At 44.3% G+C, this 22134-nt stretch overlaps 1 protein-coding gene across 1 annotated transcript in view; it reads right to left on the bottom strand.

The window, feature by feature from the left end:
* Nucleotides 1-556: 556 nt before the first annotated feature.
* The window catches only part of LOC105029890 (rho guanine nucleotide exchange factor 17), a 69663-nt gene continuing 48085 nt past the window's right edge, over nucleotides 557-22134 (bottom strand). The window contains exons 3-20 of the mRNA XM_010903835.5: nucleotides 15805-15987; nucleotides 10990-11106; nucleotides 10262-10354; nucleotides 9243-9428; nucleotides 9040-9090; nucleotides 8719-8828; nucleotides 8024-8109; nucleotides 6038-6156; nucleotides 5289-5496; nucleotides 5081-5154; nucleotides 4410-4597; nucleotides 3881-4116; nucleotides 3515-3782; nucleotides 2279-2365; nucleotides 1961-2177; nucleotides 1650-1824; nucleotides 1205-1480; nucleotides 557-1099 (exon numbers count right to left, since the gene is read on the bottom strand). Of these exons, the coding sequence (XP_010902137.2) occupies nucleotides 888-1099; nucleotides 1205-1480; nucleotides 1650-1824; nucleotides 1961-2177; nucleotides 2279-2365; nucleotides 3515-3782; nucleotides 3881-4116; nucleotides 4410-4597; nucleotides 5081-5154; nucleotides 5289-5496; nucleotides 6038-6156; nucleotides 8024-8109; nucleotides 8719-8828; nucleotides 9040-9090; nucleotides 9243-9428; nucleotides 10262-10354; nucleotides 10990-11106; nucleotides 15805-15987 (2886 nt within the window). The 3' untranslated portion in view covers nucleotides 557-887. The remainder of the gene's footprint in view (nucleotides 1100-1204; nucleotides 1481-1649; nucleotides 1825-1960; nucleotides 2178-2278; nucleotides 2366-3514; nucleotides 3783-3880; nucleotides 4117-4409; nucleotides 4598-5080; nucleotides 5155-5288; nucleotides 5497-6037; nucleotides 6157-8023; nucleotides 8110-8718; nucleotides 8829-9039; nucleotides 9091-9242; nucleotides 9429-10261; nucleotides 10355-10989; nucleotides 11107-15804; nucleotides 15988-22134) is intronic.

The raw sequence follows: 22134 nt of genomic DNA, 5'->3' as shown, positions 1-22134 counted from the left end.
TTGTCAAAACTGTGAACAAAGTGTGGGTTTATAGTCTTGGTACCTTTGAACAAAGTGTGTGTGTGTTTATAGTCTTGGTACCTTTGAACAAAGTGTGTGTGTGTTTATAGTCTTGGTACCTTTGAACAAAGTGTGTGTGTGTTTATAGTCTTGGTACCTTTTCCATATATTGCACATTGGTTACTTTTATAATGGTACATTTCTTTCAGTCTCCTCTTTAAGAGAACAAAAAGGTTTAGTGTTTGAGTTCACTTCTTTTTCTGCCTCGTTCTCCTCTCCTCCTTCGGTTGAAATGACAGCATGGGTTCATGGTCAAAAAAGACCCCCCCCCCCCGTTTTTGTTAAACAGCGTTTTCCGTTGTCCACTCCATCAGTCCATTATTTGGCATTTTCAGAGTTCCCAGTCGTCCCCCTCATATCACACCTCCCCCATCTGCCTCCGTCTCCCTTGACCTCCCTCCCTCCCTACCCTGCACCTAAATGGTCTGTCCTCATCCCCCCTTCTTTACTCTTCTTCAGTCCCTCTCTCTGTTCTGTGGTTTCATCATGACAGCAAAAGCGGAGTGCGAGTCTTGTCCGATGCCTAAACACTCAGTGATTTACAAAACACCGAAACCCGATTTGAAAGTGTTTTTCAGTCCAGGCTTACAACACCAATGCACACAGACCAGAAGACTGAGCAGAGAGCCAATAAAGTGAATGTATTGATTAAAAAGGGGGAGGAATTTGAGGAGCAGGGTGAGGCGTCGTACGTCGTTTCATCTGAAGGTGGGGATCTCTCACTGGCACAGAACAGGAACATGGGTATGTCCTCAAACCTTCCAAAGCAGTGTGTTGTTAGTGCCGGGGGAGGGGGGAGGGTAGATAAATATGTCCAGCTGATTGGCTCAGACCCTCCACAGCAGTAAGTGGTTGGTGCTGTCGTCCCGCCCCACTGTCTCACTGCTATTGGTCAGCCGGAAATCTTCATAACCATCGCCACCGGAGATCACAAGCTGATTGGTTTTGGCGGGCAGGTGGGCGGAGGCTCGTCGGAGAGCAGAGTCCCGCCTCTGCAGACCCCCGTTACCCCCGTCAACACCACTCTGGGCCAGGTTGCCTAGCAGAAACAGATTCACAAGTGTCATGAATATGGACGTAGCACTTTGAAGACTGTAGGACACGTATCATTTAGGGATAACTGTGCTGGAAGTGACGTGGTTACCCGCGGTATCGGCAGGCAGGGGGAAGTTGACGTTGAAGCCTTCGGGCAACTCTATGGAAGTCAGGAACCGGACGTGGCCGGTGTGTCCGTGAGCGGAGCCCATGGGGGTCAAGGGTGACCGCAGCGTCCCGGACACCGTACCAGAACTGACGGCCGGGATGGACAGCGTCAGGACAACCCCCGCACTGGTGCCAATCCAGAGCAGGTCCTTACACGCCAAGAGGGCTGTGATCCTCAGACATGCGGCCTTATGCTGCCGGATGATTGCGTCTGAACCTGGAGGGGGGGTTGCAGGCGGAAATGGCGGGGCATGAGATGAGAGAAGAAAGGGGATATGTTTGGCTGAACTGGTGCTGCCTTCTAGTGGTTATGAGATGTAGTGCGCTGAATGTCTGTTAGTTTCTGTTTGAGAGTGTGTGTGTGTGTGTGTGTGTGCGCGTGTTACCTGCTAGCATCTTGTGCACGGCGGGAGCCACGTCCACCTCTGTCAAGCTCTCCCAGGTCTGGGCATGGTACAGTCTGATCTGGGCACTGCCCTGGAGCGCTAGCCACACCCCCTGGCCATAGCTTACCAAGCTGGTCACACAACGACTGCAGTCGGTGCCCACCTGGAAACAATGCTGAGAGAGAGAGAGAGTTGAATCTACATCTACTTCATCTGGCTATCCATTCTCTCCACAGACCTCTCTGTCATTTGCCCATGCACCCACACCGCCTCCGCCCGTCTTTCAGAAACAGACCGTAATGCGAACTCACCTCCTGCTGCAGGCTGGTCGTGTTGATGATGAGAATGCGGTTCTGCGAGCTGCACCACAGCTTCCCCCCGACTGGGACCATCTTGGTGACGGGGCTACCGGGCGTGCCCAGACTCAGAGTCTGAGAGGACTGGGCGTCCCAGAAGCTGCTGGCCTCCCTCTGGTACACGATGATGTCGCCGTTGGCCAGGGACACAAACACCTTGTTGTCCAGGTACCTGGGGAACAGAAAGCGTGAGGAGACAGTCGGGGACTGAGCGGGCTAATCAGCGGTCTCCACCGGGGCTACTGTATGAGGCAGCCAGCTGGTCGGACTTACAGGATATTCAGGATGGAGGCGGCGTGCTGCATCTTCATGCTGTTCTTACGGTTGCGGATGTTGTCGGATGACTGGTACACATGAATACTGAGGGAGACAGGGCGAAACCCAGAGAGACGGGTCAAGATCCAGAGAGAGACGGGTCAAGATCCAGAGAGAGACGGGTCAAGATCCAGAGAGAGACGGGTCAAGATCCAGAGAGAGACGGGCCCAAACCCAGAGAGAGACGGGCCCAAACCCAGAGAGAGACGGGCCCAAACCCAGAGAGAGACGGGCCCAAACCCAGAGAGAGACGGGCCCAAACCCAGAGAGAGACGGGCCCAAACCCAGAGAGAGACGGGCCCAAACCCAGAGAGAGACGGGCCCAAACCCAGAGAGAGACGGGCCCAAACCCAGAGAGAGACGGGCCCAAACCCAGAGAGAGACGGGCCCAAACCCAGAGAGAGACGGGCCCAAACCCAGAGAGAGACGGGCCCAAACCCAGAGAGAGACGGGCCCAAACCCAGAGAGAGACGGGCCCAAACCCAGAGAGAGACGGGCCCAAACCCAGAGAGAGACGGGCCCAAACCCAAAGAGTATTGTGGAAATATACTGATCTGGTGTATAGATTAATTATTCCATTGTATAGGAGAGTGAAAAATCACTAGCTAAGTATTTTGTTAATAGTAAAGTAATGAGTCCATGTATTTAGACAGTAGGAAAATGCCCAATGTGCTAATACAGAGCTAAACTAATCAGGGCGACAAGCCTAGGCTATTTGACACTAAACAAACATGTATTCCTCAAAGGTCAGTTATTTTGTGGGACGTCACACCTTGCCCATACAAAAGGTGTTGTTTCTGGACTGTACGGCAGACTGTCACTGATCTTGTGTTAGTGTCTTTTTGTCTCTATTTGCAAATATTAATAAACTGTTATTGTGTTAAAGAGATTAGTCATTAGATAATTAGATCTCTGTCTTACCCGCCTTAAAGGTTCTGACTAGATTTCTATCACGATTGACAAGTCAAAACACTGAATCAGGATGTGAAATTAATATTACAATTAAGATGCGGTAAAGCATTTTTTTTCATGTTTGCGGAAATAAACATTTAAAAAGTACAGCTGAAAGGAATATGAAGCACTCCTAAAGAAATGACAGTTGGAAGAGATTTGGCAGTAGACATTATAGTTACCTGATGGATGACTTATAGATGTGGATACACTGTGTGTGTGTGTGTGTGTGTGTGTGTTTACCATCCATCCTCGGTGCCCAGCCACACAGAGCTCTGGTAAGCCTCTGGGTCAATACTGAGAAGATCCTCCAGACTGGCTCTAGTGAAGGATCCCCGGGAGGAGCGGCGCATGGCTCTCCCATCCATAGGGCTCTCACTGTGGGGTCGACCTCGTCGGCCTCCCCCGAGGCCTCCCGGAGCTCCGTAAGCATTGGACACGGGGTACTCCTGCTCCTCTTCACTGCTGGTGGTCTCTGTGGCCATGTCCTTTGAACCAGTGCCCTCCTCGTCTACAGAACAAAGAAGTTAGCCTGCTTCAGAGCGTGTGCACGTGTTCCTACAACTGAATGGGTGGATGATGTAGGTGCGTGTGTCGGTGTGTACTCACTGCCATAGCTGGACGATATCGTGGAATGGCTGGCTTGGCTCTGTAGAGTGGAAGAGGGGCTAGGGGAATCTTCATCGTCCGAGTCGTCGTTGTCAAACGGAACTAGCTCTGGCCCCCCTCCGGAAAGGGGCTCGGTCAGCTCCAGTGACGAATGAGAGATGGAGATGTGCAGCTGCTGCTGGGATGGGGTTGGGTCGGCAGCTACCGGGGGAGGGGCAGGCTCCACTCCACGTTCCCTAGGAAACATAGGATGCAGGATACTGGCTGGTCAAGTCAATTCTCTGCCTGTCTGGATGTGTATGTTTTACCGTCCTCGTGGCAGTTATTAAAAGGATATAAGAACAAGGTATACATTTTTGTATTTAATTTTTTTATAGGGGGTCAGTTTTAGGTTTATGTTTAGGTTTTTCGGGATAAAGTTAGGGTTATTTTAAGATTTTTTTTGGAATGGGAGCAATGGTCTCCACGAGGATAAAGTAAAACGTAAGCCCCCATAAAGAGCGGTAAAACATTCAGTGTGTGTTCTAACCTCCCCTTGAGTCCGGGAACAGCAGCAATGCAGATGATCCTGGCGGAGCAGACGGCGATGCAGGCCTCCACTGTGGGCTCGTCCTTGATGTTGAGCAGACATACCTGGCCTACATAACCATCGCTGTTACACACCCAAACCTCACAGTTGCTCTCTGGACAGCTGTGGCTGGGGGACGCACACGAGAACTGGGAGAGAGAACGTGCCATTGTTATGAAATTTCCTTGAACATGGAAAAAGCAGGACAAAACATACATCTTAGAGCGGCAGTAGCAGTAGCAGTAACAATAACAGTAGCAGTAACAGTAACGGTAACAGAAGCAGTAACGGTAACAGAAGCGGTAACGGTAACAGAAGCGGTAACGGTAACAGAAGCGGTAACGGTAACAGAAGCGGTAACGGTAACAGAAGCAGTAACGGTAACAGAAGCAGTAATGGTAACAGAAGCAGTAATGGTGATCTGAGGCACCCGATACAGAACAGCTGCAGGCCTCGGTGACGTTACGTATACACTGTTGTGTACACAAAGGCCAGGGATAGAGATTTGTTTCTGCAATTCCACGAATTAAAAAATTATTATGACCATTTACGAGCTCAGCGTCATAAAACCCCAGGCTTTACAGATAACAGTAAAAATGTGGAGGGAGCTGTACCAGGCTGGTATCACTGACCTGCATCCCACTACGAGTCTTCATAATCGGGATAGCCTTCAGGAACTCTGGGTCCCACTGATCCTTGTTCATTGCTAAACACACATGACAAAAGAAAGCAAAAGTGAGGAGGGTCGTATTACCCACAAGTAACACTTAAAGGAAACGCTTGGGGGGGACTCGCTCTTTAACACAATGTTAAATTACATCCACTTTTGTCTCCTCATACCAAGCTTCTTCTTGGCATCTTCAAAGGCCTGTTCGAAGTTGCTCCGTGTGTCCGGGGAGCTGAACTCGAAGACGAAGCTGGTCTCAGCAGAGGCGGTGGTTAGCTCCAGCTTGGTGGGCAGGAAGGTCATGCTGAAGGCCAGGGACTGCTTCTCCGCTAGCTCCCTGTGTACGGATGCCATCAAGTCCTTTATCACATCATCCAGAGACTGGAGACAGGGTGGCAGGGGAAGGGAAAGGCGATTGTTAGAGGGGGCATCAGATGGAGAGAACAAAAAGGGTACAGAGTTTTCAGCTGGTGTTCAGGCAACTACTCTCTAATTCATGTTTATTGGCAATATTCACCTCTTAAAGCCAGCTGCTATTTCCAAACTGTGGCAGTGATTGAACATGGCCACGTCTAAATTATAATTTCTTTCTCTAAGCTTTATGACTAACTATAACCGACTAATTTTATGGATTCCATGTCAATTAAAGATGAAGCAACCACATATTTAGCCATAGAGCGTGTTCTGATTGCCCAGAAGGGACATGCCTAAACACCTATACAACAACTGATCAAAATCCATTCCTTTTCAACATTGCACCCATTAGTTTGGGATGTTAAATATAGCGTAAGTGTTTCTGACATCTTGGAACTTATGGCACTGGCCTTAGATTTCACATTCCTTCACGTTTGCAATATATATCTAAAAGATCTAAAACATAATATCTGAGTTAAGTGTGTATCATTGTGTGTTTGTGTTGTACCTGGTGAGGGAAGCTGAGAGTCTCTGACAGTTTGCTGATTTGTCCCAGGGTGCTCAGGTCCTCGTCCAGTCGACCAATCATCTTTTGGATGGTCTCTTTGTTGGTTGCTTGGGAGGGGCCTAACATACAGGAAGAGCGATGGTAACCTCTGAGACATGAAATACACAAACCACTGGAAGAGAGGGAGAGCTATGATTTAACACACACACACACACACACACACACACACACACACACACACACATATACACTCACCTAAAGGATTATTAGGAACACCATACTAATACTGTGTTTGACCCCAGAACTGCCTTCAGAACTGCCTTAATTCTACGTGGCATTGATTCAACAAGGTGCTGAAAGCATTCTTTAGAAATGCTGGCCCATATTGATAGGATAGCACCTTGCAGTTGATGGAGATTTGTGGGATGCACAACCAGGGCACGAAGCTCCCGTTCCACCACATCCCAAAGATGCTCTATTGGGTTGAGATCTGGTGACTGTGGGGGCCATTTCAGTACAGTGAACTCATTGTCATGTTCAAGAAACCAATTTGAAATGATTCAAGCTTTGTGACATGGTGCATTATCCTGCTGGAAGTAGCCATCAGAGGATGGGTACATGGTGGTCATAAAGGGATGGACATGGTCAGAAACAATGCTCAGGTAGGCCGTGGCATTTAAACGATGCCCAATTGGCACTAAGGGGCCTAACGTGTGCCAAGAAAACATCCCCCACACCATTACACCACCACCATCAGCCTGCACAGTGGTAACAAGGCATGATGGATCCATGTTTTCATTCTGTTTACGCCAAATTCTAACTCTACCATCTGAATGTCTCAACAGAAATCGAGACTCATTAGACCAGGCAACATTCTTCCAGTCTTCAACTGTCCAATTTTGGTGAGCTTGTGCAAATTGTAGCCTCCTTTTCCTATTTGTAGTGGAGATGAGTGGTACCCGGTGGGGTCTTCTGCTGTTGTAGCCCATCCGCTTCAAGGTTGTGCGTGTTGTGTCTTCACAAATGCTTTGCTGCATACCTCGGTTGTAACGAGCGGTTATTTCATTCAAAGTTGCTCTTCTATCAGCTTGAATCAGTCAGCCCATTCTCCTCTGACCTCTAGCATCAAAAAGGCATTTTCGCCCACAGGACTGCCGCATACTGGATACTTTTCCCTTTTCACACCATTCTTTGTAAACCCTAGAAATGGTTGTTCGTGAAAATCCCAGTAACTGAGCAGATTGTGAAATACTCAGACCGGCCCGTCTGGCACCAACAACCATGCCACGCTCAAAATTAAATCACCTTTCTTTCCCATTCTGACATTCAGTTTGGAGTTCAGGAGATTGTCTTGACCAGGACCACACCCCTAAATGCATTGAAGCAACTGCCATGTGATTGGTTGATTAGATAATTGCATTAATGAGAAATTGAACAGGTGTTCCTAATAATTCTTTAGGTGAGTGTATACACACATACATAGAACATACAACTGTGGGGATGTTGGCTATGTACTTTGCCTTTGGAAGTAATTCAGTATTCACTTTATCCACATTGTTTTGTGTTATAAACTTGATTTACTATTGAATACATTTATTTTCTTGCATCTGATCTCAATCTGGAGTGGCATGGCAAATGGCCTCAATACTTATGACTCTTTTCAATATATTTGCACACATTTCGAAAGTTATGTATTTTCTTTGTCATCACAGCATATTCTGTATAGACTGAAATAGTTTTCTTTATTAATTTTGAATTCAATCTATAATACAACAAAATGTGTGGAATGTAAATAGGGGTCAATACTTTCTGAAGGCATTTATCTTATTGGTCCATTCGGTAGAGAGGGGTGCTTGAAACACTGTCCTCGTGGGTTTGATTGCCACTGGGACCACCCATAGGGAAGAGTCCAGGCATTGCCACATCAAGCGAGGCAAGCTACATGGCATATAAAAAAACACACGCACGACCACTCAGGAGACTTACTTTTCACCATCTCTACATCTTCCAGAGGAAGTTTCCACAGAAACTTGTATTTACTGGAGGTGTCAATCACACTGGCAGCTGAGTAGCTGTGAGAAGGAGCCAGAAAAACAGTAAGCCGGGTATTTATTTATTATGCAGGAAGTGTAATGTGTGCCACACAACACTAGGGGGCAGCAAGGTATTCTTTATTTAACCCCGCAAATTATGCACTTTGGGGAGTTTCACTTCTTGAAACATGTCTCAGAGGCAGGTCAGCCCTGACGGCAGAAATTGATACGAATGGTTGACTCATTTAAGATGGAGGAGGTTGCAATTAAAACGGGCTGCATGCTGTCACGAGACCTTTGACCAAGGTTAGTGCTTGTCTCTAAACCCTACCTCATCCCTAACCTTAACCCATACCCTAACCGTCTTATAATTAATCTTTAACTGAGTGATTTCAGAGGTGTAAAGTAAGTCCTGTCCTCTCCATTGAGTCAACCAATCACATCAATTTAGGTCCTCACTCAGATCAACCCTAAGGAGTCTTGCTGTGGTGGCGGTTGTTTATTAATCCAGCTGCCAAAACAGGTTCCAGGAAGGTATGCTAGCTAATGGAAAAATACTAGACATAGTGACCTGTCCGCTGTCATTATATATGGTGATGCAGGAAGTCAAGCAGCTGCATTTCAGTGTCCTGCCTATGTGTGACTCACAGGCTCATGGAGCTTCTCCTCAGGGACCCAGACTTCCTCTTGAGCGTGGTGCAGATCAGCAGATCACTGAACAGGAAGAGAGAACGATCCTTCTTACCCCCCACGGTCTTCTGAAGAGATGGAGAGAGAGAGAGACAGAGAGTAGCAGACAGACTCACAGAAAGTAAAACACAGTAGAATCCACCTTAATATGTAGTATTATACTGTGTATTATGGTAATCCTTCTAGATTGGTATCTGTCAGAGGGCGGTCACTGAGGGCAGAAGCTACAGGCTCTGCTGTCTTTAACGGGGAGATCATGTTGCAAAGTGTTGGTCTCACCGCCTCCATCACCATCTCCTGCCTGAGGAACTTCCTCGTTGGGTTCAGGATCTGGCAGAGAAAGCGAGACAGAGAGGGGACAGAGAGGGGACAGAGAGGAATGACTGGCGTCATCGAGTGGTATTGATCAACCGGATGAAAGCACGAAGTAGTAAACAGGAGCATTAAAAACACGACGTTTCGTCCTGTAAAACGCGTCCTACATCTCTGACATGTTCGACTCCTTCGATGTGGGCCTCAATCTCCTGCATAACACGTGTCTCTCTCTCCACCTCCTCCGCGGAGCGACGCCCCTTATTGATCTTCTCAGCCAGACGCTTGATGTCCCGCTGGGCGTCCAAAAGCAACCGGTGGTCCGGGTGTTCCTCTGGGGTGTGCTTCAGCAGGTCCTATGGAAGAAGGACACACCCCTTCTTTACTGCTAAGCTGTAAGATATGTAGTCCCTCGAAATGGTCCGGTGACATCACAGCATTATACAGTGTTTAGTACGCCTCTCATTAAATCTATCAGCGGGTACATATGGCTGTGAATGCATCTCTAGTTTGGGACACTACATTCTGTCAACAAATTCACCAAACCCATCACAGTGTGTGAACACCACACAGCATGTTGAATATATATGCTTCTGTACGTTTTCCCAACCAAAGTTCTCTATTGTTGTTTAAGAGCTCTCCTTATTATGAATCCATGACACTTTTTTTCTGAGCTAAGCAAAGGACGGTGGCCGTGTAGCATGCAGTGCTGGTCATATCCGCATGCTAACTGGATAGTATTTCATGGTCACAGCAATTACGTATTGCTTAGCGATCAGGGATTGTTAGTATTAATTTAATTTGCTTCCTTTTTGTACTGACGGAATGGCATTCATGTTATGTCCAGACCACAGTCTTTATGGATACTTCGACGAGGGACTGACTAAACGTGACCACTTGCTAAGCTTAGACGACAACAAAGAACCCCAAACCAAGCAACAGTCTCCCCCACCGTCTTTCTAACAGGTGCAATCTTTATAAGATCAACTCAATCAGGGTTTTACTCTCTGAAGGGACATCCATTTCATAAGCAAAGGTGCTAAAGGATGCATCTTGATGTACATACCTTTACATTCATCTTTTTAACATGCAGGGCTTCAATGCAAAATAAATCGATGTTGTGGAAACAGCTAGGCCACGAAAAAACCTGGGTGATCCCATTGAGGGCAACAAGTGGAGGGGGACTCACCTTGACAAGCAGCTCATAGCGAGGGATCCTCTGGACAGGTTTAATCATCAGGTCGCCCAAGGCCTGTTTCTCCTTGTTCTCACGCATACTGGTCTGTGGTGGGAGATTGACAAAGAAGGGCCAAGGTGAATGAGCTGCCTGACTTCCGTAGACAGATGGCGCCATGGTTCAACACTGCGATTCGAGTCCCTTGTGACCAGTCACTGAAGAAGAACTGTGACTTTTCAACTGTCATCTTCCAGTCTGGTCAAAGGTCAGTTACATAGGGGACCAAAACTATGCTTGACAGACTGGGGCAATGGAGAATACAGATCCAAATGCAAGACACCCACACAAATACACTCGTTCTGGTCTACAGAGATACACAGTGCGTTGTGATTGTGTCAGTCTAAGCCAAAACGCAGACAGGAAGTAACAGTGGAACAGAGTTTAGTCAATCATACAGGTCTCCATGGCTCATTTCAGTTTATCCATGAATTACGTTGACAGTATCCATTGTGAGAAGAGCTATTGATTCTGGAGCCACTCCCTCAGTGCGAGTGTGTCCTAAAACCAGACCCGTTCACCTCAGGGGATCTGAAAACCTCCTGAGAAAACGGCCGTTGCATGAGTCAGACGAACACGCACACAGGATCAGGATAAACCATGAATCCCGCTCATCTACACAAACTGCACAAATGAAGACATCATATGAACCTGTGCTGTATTGACTGGTGGAAAACACTCACCTCCAGGAACTTCAGGAACGCCGGCTTGGCCTCCTTTGCAATCCGGACTGCGTCTTTGGCGTTCAGAAAGTTATCGATGTACGCCGAATAAATATTAGCAAGAATCTCTTTGGAGAACTGTGTTTTAGCGACAGATGAAGAGAAAGCAGGAAGAGAGAGAAACAGAGACAGAGAGAATGTTAACTCAAATAAATAAATATAATTATACATTAAGGATACAACTGTAAAAGCTGGGTAAATCCTGCCTGGCAACAAGTAGCCGGTGAGGTTGGCTCCATCTGGGGATTGGTCAATATAGGAGCCCTCCCTCCAAGCTAAACAACTAGAGTGCAAAAAAGAAACCTCACTGGGGTGAGGACAAAAATAATTATCCACACACGCAGATTCACCTTTCACACACACAATTTTTTTTCTACTGGCTTTACTATCATAGAGAAGATAGGCAATTAGAAAAAAAAATGTTTTTCCCCTAACACTAACACTAGCTCAAACAATAAACCGAATCTTAACCAAGGTAACCTAAACCTTAAAGCCTAAATTTCACCAGCTAACCCTGATTGAGTGCATTTCTAACTCTAAACTTAAACTTCACTTAAGTCAAATAAAACCAGGCAAATGTCCTCACAGAGTGGTGGTTTTAATATTGTAAAGAGTAAAACCAGAACACACACACTCTGACCTGCTTTCCTCTACACAATGGATTACTGAGAACAAGAAAAAAAAAACAGGAGAAGGAAATGGAAAGAGACAGACGGGAAGAGACAGACGGGAAGAGACAGACGGGAAGAGACAGACGGGAAGAGACAGACGGAGGGAAGATCAAGGACATAAAGGTATTACAGCCAGTGGTGATGAAGAGGAGTCCTCCCTCTGTCATTCTCCACCTGTGAGGAGAGATGGCTGGAAGGAGAAAGGCCATTCTGTCGTTCACCAGAGATGAATGAGGTGCCATACACCTACGCAGTCACCTGTCCTCCCTCTTTCCAGACTGTTCCATCACGGGCTTTCCCTTTTAACATCGTAGTGGCTAATAATGTGAAATCGGGGTGTGTGTGTGTGTGGGGGGGGGGGGGTTATTAGTCTATGTTAGTCTCTGGACACTGCAGGCCCAATTTTGTTTTTACTAAACTTGGATGAATGATATGCTATGCTAGAGATTTGGCATTCAGTACATGAAAATTAATGGTTAGTGGGTGTGCAATATTGAAAAAAAATTCAAACATAATTCGCAGGGAACGACACGTTTTTCTGTTGCATTTTTACCCTTTTATGCTGAGACGCTTCTATAAAAGCTTTGCTTTCATCATCAGTTTGGAATGGCCTGTGCCAACACTACATCCACAGCTCACAATAAATCAAAAATCAACTCTCCATATTCATAACCCCAATAAAATAATACACACGTTCTGCTTGTCAGACTGGACAGGTGGAATGGGCAGAATGCAACCAGAATGAAGGTCTAGAAGCCAGGGGCTAGCCCCAACTAGCAGGCCAACTCTTGTCTTGCACAACCTTTCCTCATTCTGTAACATAATTATCATTACTGCTTGCAGGAGATTTTCTTTCAGACATACAGTGCAGGCGGTATGTATTTGGACAGTGACAAGTTTTTGCTGTTTTGACTCTCTAAATGATACAGTGTACTTTTAGGACTGGGTAAGAACAGACGGTCAACTTTGATTTGAGAGTATTTTCATCCTGATCGGACGAACCATTTAGAAATAACAGTAAAGTTTTGTTTATAACTATTTAAATGTACCAAAAGAGTTTGGACTATTTACTTCACAGCAGTCTCTTATTAGGTAGGTGTGTTTTTTTGCATCATTAGTGCTCAAGAGAGCTATCAATGTCCAACCTTGATTCTAAACTATGCATTTAGAGTGGGTTGTTTGAAAACAGAAGGAAAAAAGTAGTGTCAATCTAGCCTTCGTGATGTAGATAAATCAGAAAAAATAGATCACAGACAAGCCAAAGTCAGGGGTTTGGGACATCCTCAGGTCCAAATGACACGCCGGTGGGCTCATTCTATTACCCATAGTTCCTTGGGTGTTTCTGCTCATTCCACTGAGTGCAGCAGAATCTTTTAAATAGGCTGATATAATAAGCCATTTGTCTTTTCGCATCACCATCATTTATACAGAGTTAGAGGGCCAGAAGAGATGTTATAAAGAGGAATGTAAATATTAAACTGTGTGGGTGACAAATGCGTGGTATACATCGATTAAAAGGGAAGCGACAGGTGAACACACTCTAAACTCTGCGCTTCAGACAAACGTGTCTGGAGTCATCAGAGGTTGTTGTTGTCACATAAACAATCGCCATGACCAGATGGTTAAAACAAATAGATACCGCAAAAATTTACAGTTGGAGAAAATAAATAATAAAAATGTTATATATGTAGTAATATCTTCATAAAAAGGAGGTGGTTTTGATTTAGGTGAGAAATTAATCAGAACACGATTGTATATGTTCAATTTTAGATACCTGAAATTGAATTAAAAAAAATGAATAACTTATACCAAAGCACTTATTTCCGATGGAAATAGCTAATTACCGGCTAAACCAAGGAAGTTCTCTACAGTGGATGACCAAAAAATGCTCAGCATTAAAATGACAAAAACTACAACAAAGAAGTGCCCACCAGATAAGGACCATTCTCATAGGAAGTTATCAGCAGTTACATGTCCTATGATGACGTGGGTACGTTCCAGTGGCAGCCATACATGCCTGAGACATAACACCCCCTAAGATGAAATCCAAAGAGAACAGAAACATCATGTAGACTCAGATTCAACCAAATGCCTCAAAACTCATTGGACGGCACTTCATCTTGCATAAAGACAATGACCCCAAAAATACTGCTAAAGCAATGGAATTTTTCAGGGCCAAAGACGTGTAATGTTCTTGACTGGCCAAGTCAATCATCCGACCTGAATCTAATTGAGCATGTGTTTCACTGGCTGAAGACATAAGCTGAAGGCAAAGATTCCCAGAAACAACCTTAAAATGGCTGCAGTACAGCGCTGGCAGAACATCACCAGTGAAGATGTCCAGCTTCGGGTGATGTCTATTGGCTGCATCGTATGCAAATGATTAGCAACCAAGTTCTATATATGAAGTATCTTTGAAATTCAAGTTGACAGTCTGCACCTTAAACTATTATTCATTGTTTCATTTAAAAGATTGACTGAAGAAGAGCAAAACAACAGAACATTAGCACAAGTTTTGTGCTACTGCCCAAATACCTATAGACTGCACTTTTCTAAACAACCCAAAAATATTCAAAAAACAAGTTATGACTGAACACATGGTTGATCGTAGAAAAGGCTCCAGAGCCGATGATCAAGGACGTTATTCACCCTGCCGCAGAAGCTCTCACTGCAGCCAGTAAGTCAAACGAACGACCGAAATAAACAAGTCACTAGGAGGAACTTACAATGTCCCTCGAGTCAGTAAAAAGAGTTGTTGGCTAACTGCACATAACTAAGCATGCCTCCATGGTCAGCACATGGAAGAGAAAGGGAGGTGTTCTGTGTGTAAGAACAATGGGTCAGGTTGGTTCAGGGCTGCTGAAATAGATGTGTTTTGACAAGGTATCGTCACAAGAGGATGAAGTGTAGCAGAGGGAGAAAGGGGCAAAGGGGGAGAGGCGGTGCGAGGCGAAGAGGGACATGACATCTGGGTGTAAACTGAGAATTGACCTCGCTGTAGCAGAAATGTTTTACCCCACAGGCAGTTCAGAGGGGTCAAAGGATTAGTCCTCGCTACATTCCACTACCATGGGCTAAAAACCCTAAGAACACCACCTGACGCCAATGCCCCTATTATCAACTAGAACTTCATTGAAAAACGAATGAAAGAGACTTACCTTAAATATAGTGGGTCACATTTCTTCACCTTATATTTCATCTATATATTTCACCTTATATTTCATCACAAAATATATCATCTATATTTTGTGTTTCAAATTTTGTGATTATCAATTTGAGATAACCACCGTCCCAAAAGCTGGTGTTTTGAACATACCTATGACATCTCTTCAACATCCAGAATAGATGTCTTTCAAACTACCATTTATCACCAAAGTGGATTTGGACATCCACAAAATAAGTTCAAAATATGCCACGTCGTTTATTGGAAATGCTAGCCTACAGTCTGACTGCATTCCACTAGCATCGGCTAAGAACGCTACCAATCTGACTGCATTCTACTAGCATGGGCTAATGAACTTCAAGGGAGAGATTTAGCCTCTGTCCTTTTGGCTGTGGAAGTGTGTGTCCATGGGGAGGTGTTTGTGTGTGTTTAGTTGTAAAAGTGTGTGTGTTGGGGTGAATCAGGGGACTATCAACAGGGGTTAACATGGACAAGGGACAGATGGGGTGAGACCTCTGGTAGCTGGGGGTTAAGGGGGGGGGGGGGGGCTTAACAGGAAGTCAAAGTACCTACTAATATTTCAAGGTGAAGTGTGTGCACACTGTCTCTCTCTAATTAGGTGTGTGTGTTCTATAGCAAGAAGACAGCAAGGCACCAGGACTCTTGAGTTCCAGACACACCACATTACCTCTGATTTACCCCCCCCCCCCCCCCCCCCCCACACACACACACACACACACACACACACACAATGTTCTGTCTCTGGCCCCCTGTCCAGAGACAGAACATTTTGTGATAACTACACAAAACGCTAGGCAAGGTAATTGGCTACACCTGCTATTAACGGAACAGACATAATCATGGCCATACAATAGGTAGGACAGGCAAGGTCCACAGAGTTTTCCCATGGTTCACTGTAATTGGATAGAGGGAGGTACTTACAGATTGAATAAGCAGTTGGCCCACTGTCTGTCTGTCGTGCCATTGGCTGATGCAACCAGTGACCTGCTCCAGGAAATGCTCATGATGCTCCAGGATCTCTGGGATCTGATAGAACATCTCATCCACCAACGAGGGATCCACTAGGGATCCACTGTCCGGTTGCTTCAAAGGCCGCATGTAGCCCTACGGACGGAAAGAGGGGGTTGTAATAAATAAAGGAGAGAGAGCAGGGAGTGCCTAAACCAGTCTATAACGTATGTAGAGTGAAGAGATGGTATGGGTTGAGTGTACCGTAGCGTGTGTTTCTAGAAAAGGCTTTGATGTAAAGGAAATACCTCAGAACCCTCAAGGGGCCACAAAATCTGCCACTTCAAGAACTTTCATTTTTCAGAACAGTGGATATGAAAGGTCCCTCTTCAACCCCTTTCATTCCACAACCATAATCAACCTCAATCAACGACAAAAATGTTAACATGAATAAAGTTCCGGTAAATATTTGTATTACTAAGCACACGTAACAGCACAATATACTTCTATTTTTGGAAAATTCCATGTTCTTTCCCGAAACAAGCCTTGTGAAATTGGAACATATCCAGGCCAGCCAGACCCCTCAAAACACACACGCACCCATGCACACACAAAGAAACACAACAGCACTGAAGTTTGTGTATTAATGCTTGTGTGTGTGTGTGTGTGTGTGTGTACTCCCTCTCAATGTGTGAGTGAATGAGAGGGAGTATTCATTTAGCTATACTTGAGAGCCAGAAGTAGTAACCAACTACTTGCCGGTCTGAGAATTAGGATCAGGGTTAGGTTTTGAAGCGAAGGTTAAAGTTAATTCAGATATATTTCCTGAAGTGCAAGTTACATAAAAAGAATAAGGTGGGAAATAGGATTTTCTCTTTCTAAAACTGATATTAAAAACAATCCATGGAAACATTTAGAAAAGTGAGTTGTCATTGAAACTGTGATTTTGGCCCGCACTTCTACGACAAACTACTTTAACCCTGTGACATCCCATTAAAGCCATGTTTTTGGGCTGACACAGACATCTGACACAAATCTCTCCTGTATCTGGTTGTTAATGCTTAAAACATATAAAACAAAATGAATGTGTGTCAAATCACACCTGGAATCACCTTCCAAGACTAGCCAATACACTAGGAAGAATGTTCTACAGAAAGATGATGACATGACTGCTGTTATGTCTGGAGATAACCAAACACTGCATTCCACAGTATTAAACCCATATCAAAGGTCAAGCAGAGTGGTGCTAGTGTAATGTCTTGGGGATGCTTTGCTGCGTGTGGACCTAGAAGAGTAGCCATCATCGAAAGAACCATAAATTCTGCTCTTTATCAGAGAATGTCAGGCAATCCGCTTGTGAGCTGAATATGAAGTGTACCTGGGTCACGCAGCAAGACAGTTATCCAAAACACAAGGAAGTCTACATCAGAATGGCTGAAAAGCAATCCATTACAGTCTAGGAATGGGCTGGTTAAGGGACAGACCAGTGCTTGACTTGAGCAAACAGCGTTCTGGTTCCTTTTTTAGGCAAAAGAGCAGTCTGGGAAATCTGGGATAGGCTACTTTAATGGAACAAGCCTTATTTACACATACATTGTGTCTAATGTGGGATTTGTCAGTTCTTGCACTTATTTTATCCTAAGTCAAGCACTGGGACAGACCAAAAACCGAATTGAGATGTTGTGACTTGAAAGGATTTTTAAAAATAAAAATGTAAAATGTTGCTTTGTTGAAGAAGTACCACATGCAAGAATGGGCCAAAATCCCTCCCCAACGAAGTGTGAAGACAGATCAACTTCAGTAAGCATCGGTTCCAGTGGGCAATTGTGTTTTTACAGGGGGGCATTGGTTGTTACATTAATTATAAAAGTAATGGAATATTTGTTCATTCAAGTTCTTTAAATTCTTATTTAATATATACAGTACCAGTACCAAATAGTGTTAAACAGATCAAAATACATTTCATATGGTCGATCCTTCAAAGTAGCCAACATTTGCCTTGATGACAGCTTTGCACATGCATTAACAAGGAAATAAATTTCACAAGAAAACTTATATCAAGGTCAAGCTGGTTGATAGAATGCATAGAGTGTGCAGAGGTGTCATCAAGGCAAAGGGAGGCTACAAGGAAGAATCTAAAATATTAATGTATTTTGATTTGTAAAAACACTTTTTTGGTTACTACAGGATGTCATTTCCACTATTATTCTACAATGTGAAAAAAAGTAAATCAAAAAAACATTTGAATGAGTAGGTGTGTCCAAGTGCTGATAATGACTGAATATACACTCACCTAAAGGATTATAAGGAACACCATACTAATACTGTGTTTGACCCCCTTTCGCCTTCAGAACTGCCTTAATTCTACGTGGCATTGATTTAACAAGGTGCTGAAAGCATTCTTTAGAAATGTTGGCCCATATTGATAGGATAGCATCTTGCAGTTGATGGAGATTCGTGGGATGCACATCCAGGGCACGAAGCTCCTGTTCCACCACATCCCAAAGATGCTCTATTGGGTTGAGATCTGGTGACTGTGGGGGCCATTTCAGTACAGTGAACTCATTGTCATGATCAAGAAACCAATTTGAAATGATTTGAGCTTTGTGACATGGTGCATTATCCTGCTGGAAGTAGCCATCAGAGGATGGGTACATGGTGGTCATAAAGGGATGGACATGGTCAGAAACAATGCTCAGGTAGGCCGTGGCATTTAAACAATGCCCAATTGGCACTAAGGGGCCTAACGTGTGCCAAGAAAACATCCCCCACACCATTACACCACCAGCAACAGCCTGCACAGTGGTAACAAGGCATGATGGATCCATGTTTTCATTCTGTTTACGCCAAATTCTGACTCTACCATCTGAATGTTTCAACAGAAATCGAGACTCATTAGACCAGGCAACATTCTTCCAGTCTTCAACAGTCCAATTTTGGTGAGCTCGTGCAAATTGTAGCCTCCTTTTCCTATTTGTAGTGGAGATGAGTGGTACCCGGTGGGGTCTTCTGCTGTTGTAGCCCATCCGCCTCAAGGTTGTGCGTGCTGTGGCTTCACAAATGCTTTGCTGCATACCTCGGTTGTAACGAGTGGTTATTTCAGTCAAAGTTGCTCTTCTATCAGCTTGAATCAGTCGGCCCATTCTCCTCTGACCACTAGCATCAACAAGACATTTTCGCCCACAGGACTGCCGCATACTGGATGTTTCCCTTTTCACACCATTCTTTGTAAACCCTAGAAATGGTTGTGCATGAAAATCCCAGTAACTGAGCAGATTGTGAAATACTCAGACCGGTCCGTCTGGCACCAACAACCATGCCACGCTCAAAATTGCTTAAATAACCTTTCTTTCCCATTCTGACATTCAGTTTGGAGTTCAGGAGATTGTCTTGACCAGAACCACACCCCTAAATGCATTGAAGCAACTGCCATGTGATTGGGTGATTAGATAATTGCATTAATGAGAAATTGAACAGGTGTTCCTAATAATCCTTTAGGTGAGTGTAATTGAGCATTCAGGGGAAATCTGAGCTCCATAATAATGCAAAAGTTATTTCATGTGACAAAAAATGAACCTTGGCTAAGGACTACTTAAATAGCCATTTTTGCCTGGGTTGCCTTTCTTGTGGCAGCAATTATGGAGAAATAGGCGGCATCTTGCAAACATAGGTTATTCTAATAAGAGTATTTCCTTTGCTCAGTCAACTAAAAATTAACGATGCTTAGTGACTACAAATCAAGGGATGTTGCAAGCTAGATGTGGATTGTAAAAGTGTACACCGCTGAGTTTTTTATTACTGGGATATATTTAGTTGATGTTTTCATTTATGTTCAGAATGGATTATGGGACCATTCTAAAATTGATGAGCAGGACAGATCTGGTCCACTACTAACTATAATATAACAAGGATGTGTTTGTTAATGTTCAGAGTTTACGTGACCTGAACTGTTCTCACACTCCACTGCAAAGGGCCTGGATACAGCACTTAGCCATGGTATACTGGCAATGTAACACAAACGAGATGATATAGGTTTTAGACACATTTAAAAATGCTAAGTGTTATGTGATTTAATACATGTGGTACAATGCATCACATACCATGGCTTAGAGCCAATGAGCCTTCTGACTATTCGATTTATAAAATCTGTGGTGTGCCGATTTAACTGCAGGACCTGCGCTAACTGCTGTTGCTATAGAAACGTGGTCGCAGCCACTGACGTGGCTATTGGTGACAGTAAATCCGAAGACCCGCCCATCTCTCTGCTTTCAGCCCCCCCACCTGCCTTACTGAATTTAGATTACTAGGGAGAGAAAACTAGTTGTTTCCTCTTCATACACTCGCCCACATGCTTTATGTCTTAAACAGAGAATTTGTTTAAGGCTGTAATGACGAAAGGTTTAGGACTACACAATGATATGCCGGTAAAGTGGTTGAGGACAGATATGTGGTCTCGAGTCACATGACTTGGGGTAGAGATGGGGAGACATCAGAAGAATACCAGACTCGAATTGGACTTCTCTTGATTTCTCTCAAACTCAAGCGTTCAGATGTAAACGTTAGGTCTTCAGGTCAGACGTGATTGAGAATTAGCGATTATGGAATCTAGATCGGATCAGCCCAGAAAATCATAACATTCCATGTCTTTGGTGGATTCCATTTCGTTGTTGGGAGGAAAAGGACAGCAGAATGCAAAACAAAAAATGTCTAATGCGATAGCCACAACGTCGAACATGGTAAGACACCCGAAATCTCAAAAAGACAAGAATAAAATGGCTGCTGTGCTATGCCTAATAGCTAACCTACGTGAGGCAATGCCCTAATAAAATACTCCAGCTAGCTAGCGGAACTAGCTAACGTCAGCAAAATGGGGAGATAAGAAACCGCATTCTATTTGAGGAATTTCCTGGTGATTATTTTAGCAGCAGTATGATGCTTGGAGGGCTATAAAGTGCGTCCCCAGGTGAGGCGAATAACATTGATCATCTCCTAACAAGGGCACATGTCAAGGTCTGGGTAGATTAGAATGGGTCAACTGCCCATGTGTCAATGCCCATGATGACCTCTGTACCACCGTCAAAAAGCCCCTACAACAACCACATCGGTCTTCTGTTCCAATAGCACATTGTGTTTGCTAATCAAAGTTTATCATTTTAAAAAGTTAACTGATCATTAGAATACCTTTCTGAAATTATGTTAGCACCACTGAAAACTTTTGTGCTGATTAAAGATAAATAAAACTGGCCTTCATTAGACTCGTTGAGTATGTGGAGCATCAGCAATTGTGGCTTCGATTACAGGCTCAACAAGTCATCAGTCTATCCTTGTTCGGATAAATTAAGCTTATTCCATGTGAGAACTTGCCAAGAAACTGAAGATCTCGTACAATCCTGTGTGCTACTCCCATCACAGAACAGCACAAACTGTCTCTAACCAGAATAGAAAGAGGGGTGGGAGGCCCAGAACTGAGAAAGAGGACAAATACAATAAGGTCTAGTTTGGGAAACAGACGCCTCATAGGTCCTCAACTGGCAGCTTCATAAAATAGTATCAACAAAACACCAGTCCCAACATGAACGGTGAAGAGGCGGCTCCGGGATGCTGACCTTTGAGGTTGAGTTGCAAAGAAAAGGCCATATCAGATTGGCCAATAAAAAGAAAAGATTAAGATGGGCAAAGGACAATGGACAGAGGAAGATTGGAAAAAAGGGTTATGGACAGACTAATCAAAGTTTGAGGTGTTTGGAACACAAAGAAAAGCATTTGTGAGCCACAGACAAAATGAAAGGAAAAGATGCTAGAGGATTGCTTGACACAATCTGTCAAGCATTTTGGAGGCAGTGTGATGGTCGTGGGTGCTTTGGTGATGGTAAATGTAGAGATTTGTACAGGTTAAAAGGGATCTTAAAGAATGATGACAATTGCCACTGGCCGTATTAAAAGCTTATTAGCCAGTAATATGTCGCTAGCCATGCAATGCAATGATGTGCAAATCATTTAAACCCAATATTCAACAGAAAATAATACAAAGAAACATATAAAATGTTGAAACTGTGAAATGCCATTGTTTCTTGAAAAATGTATTCCCACTTTGAATTTGATGCCAGCAAAACATTACACAAAAGCTGGGACAGGGGAAACAAAAAAGTTGTGTAATGCTAAATAAATACCCTGGGGGAACATCTCACAACTAATTAGGTTAACTGGCAAAAGGTCAGTAACATGATTGGGTATGAAAAGAGCATCCCAGAGAGAATGAGTCTTTCAGAAGTAAAGATGGGGAGGGTTTCACCACTGTGAATG

This window comes from Esox lucius, chromosome 1 (genome assembly GCF_011004845.1).
Source record: "Esox lucius isolate fEsoLuc1 chromosome 1, fEsoLuc1.pri, whole genome shotgun sequence".
Lineage (NCBI taxonomy): Eukaryota > Metazoa > Chordata > Actinopteri > Esociformes > Esocidae > Esox > Esox lucius.
The sequence above is the reverse complement of the archived record's forward strand: the minus strand, read 5'-3'. Positions and strand labels throughout refer to the sequence as shown.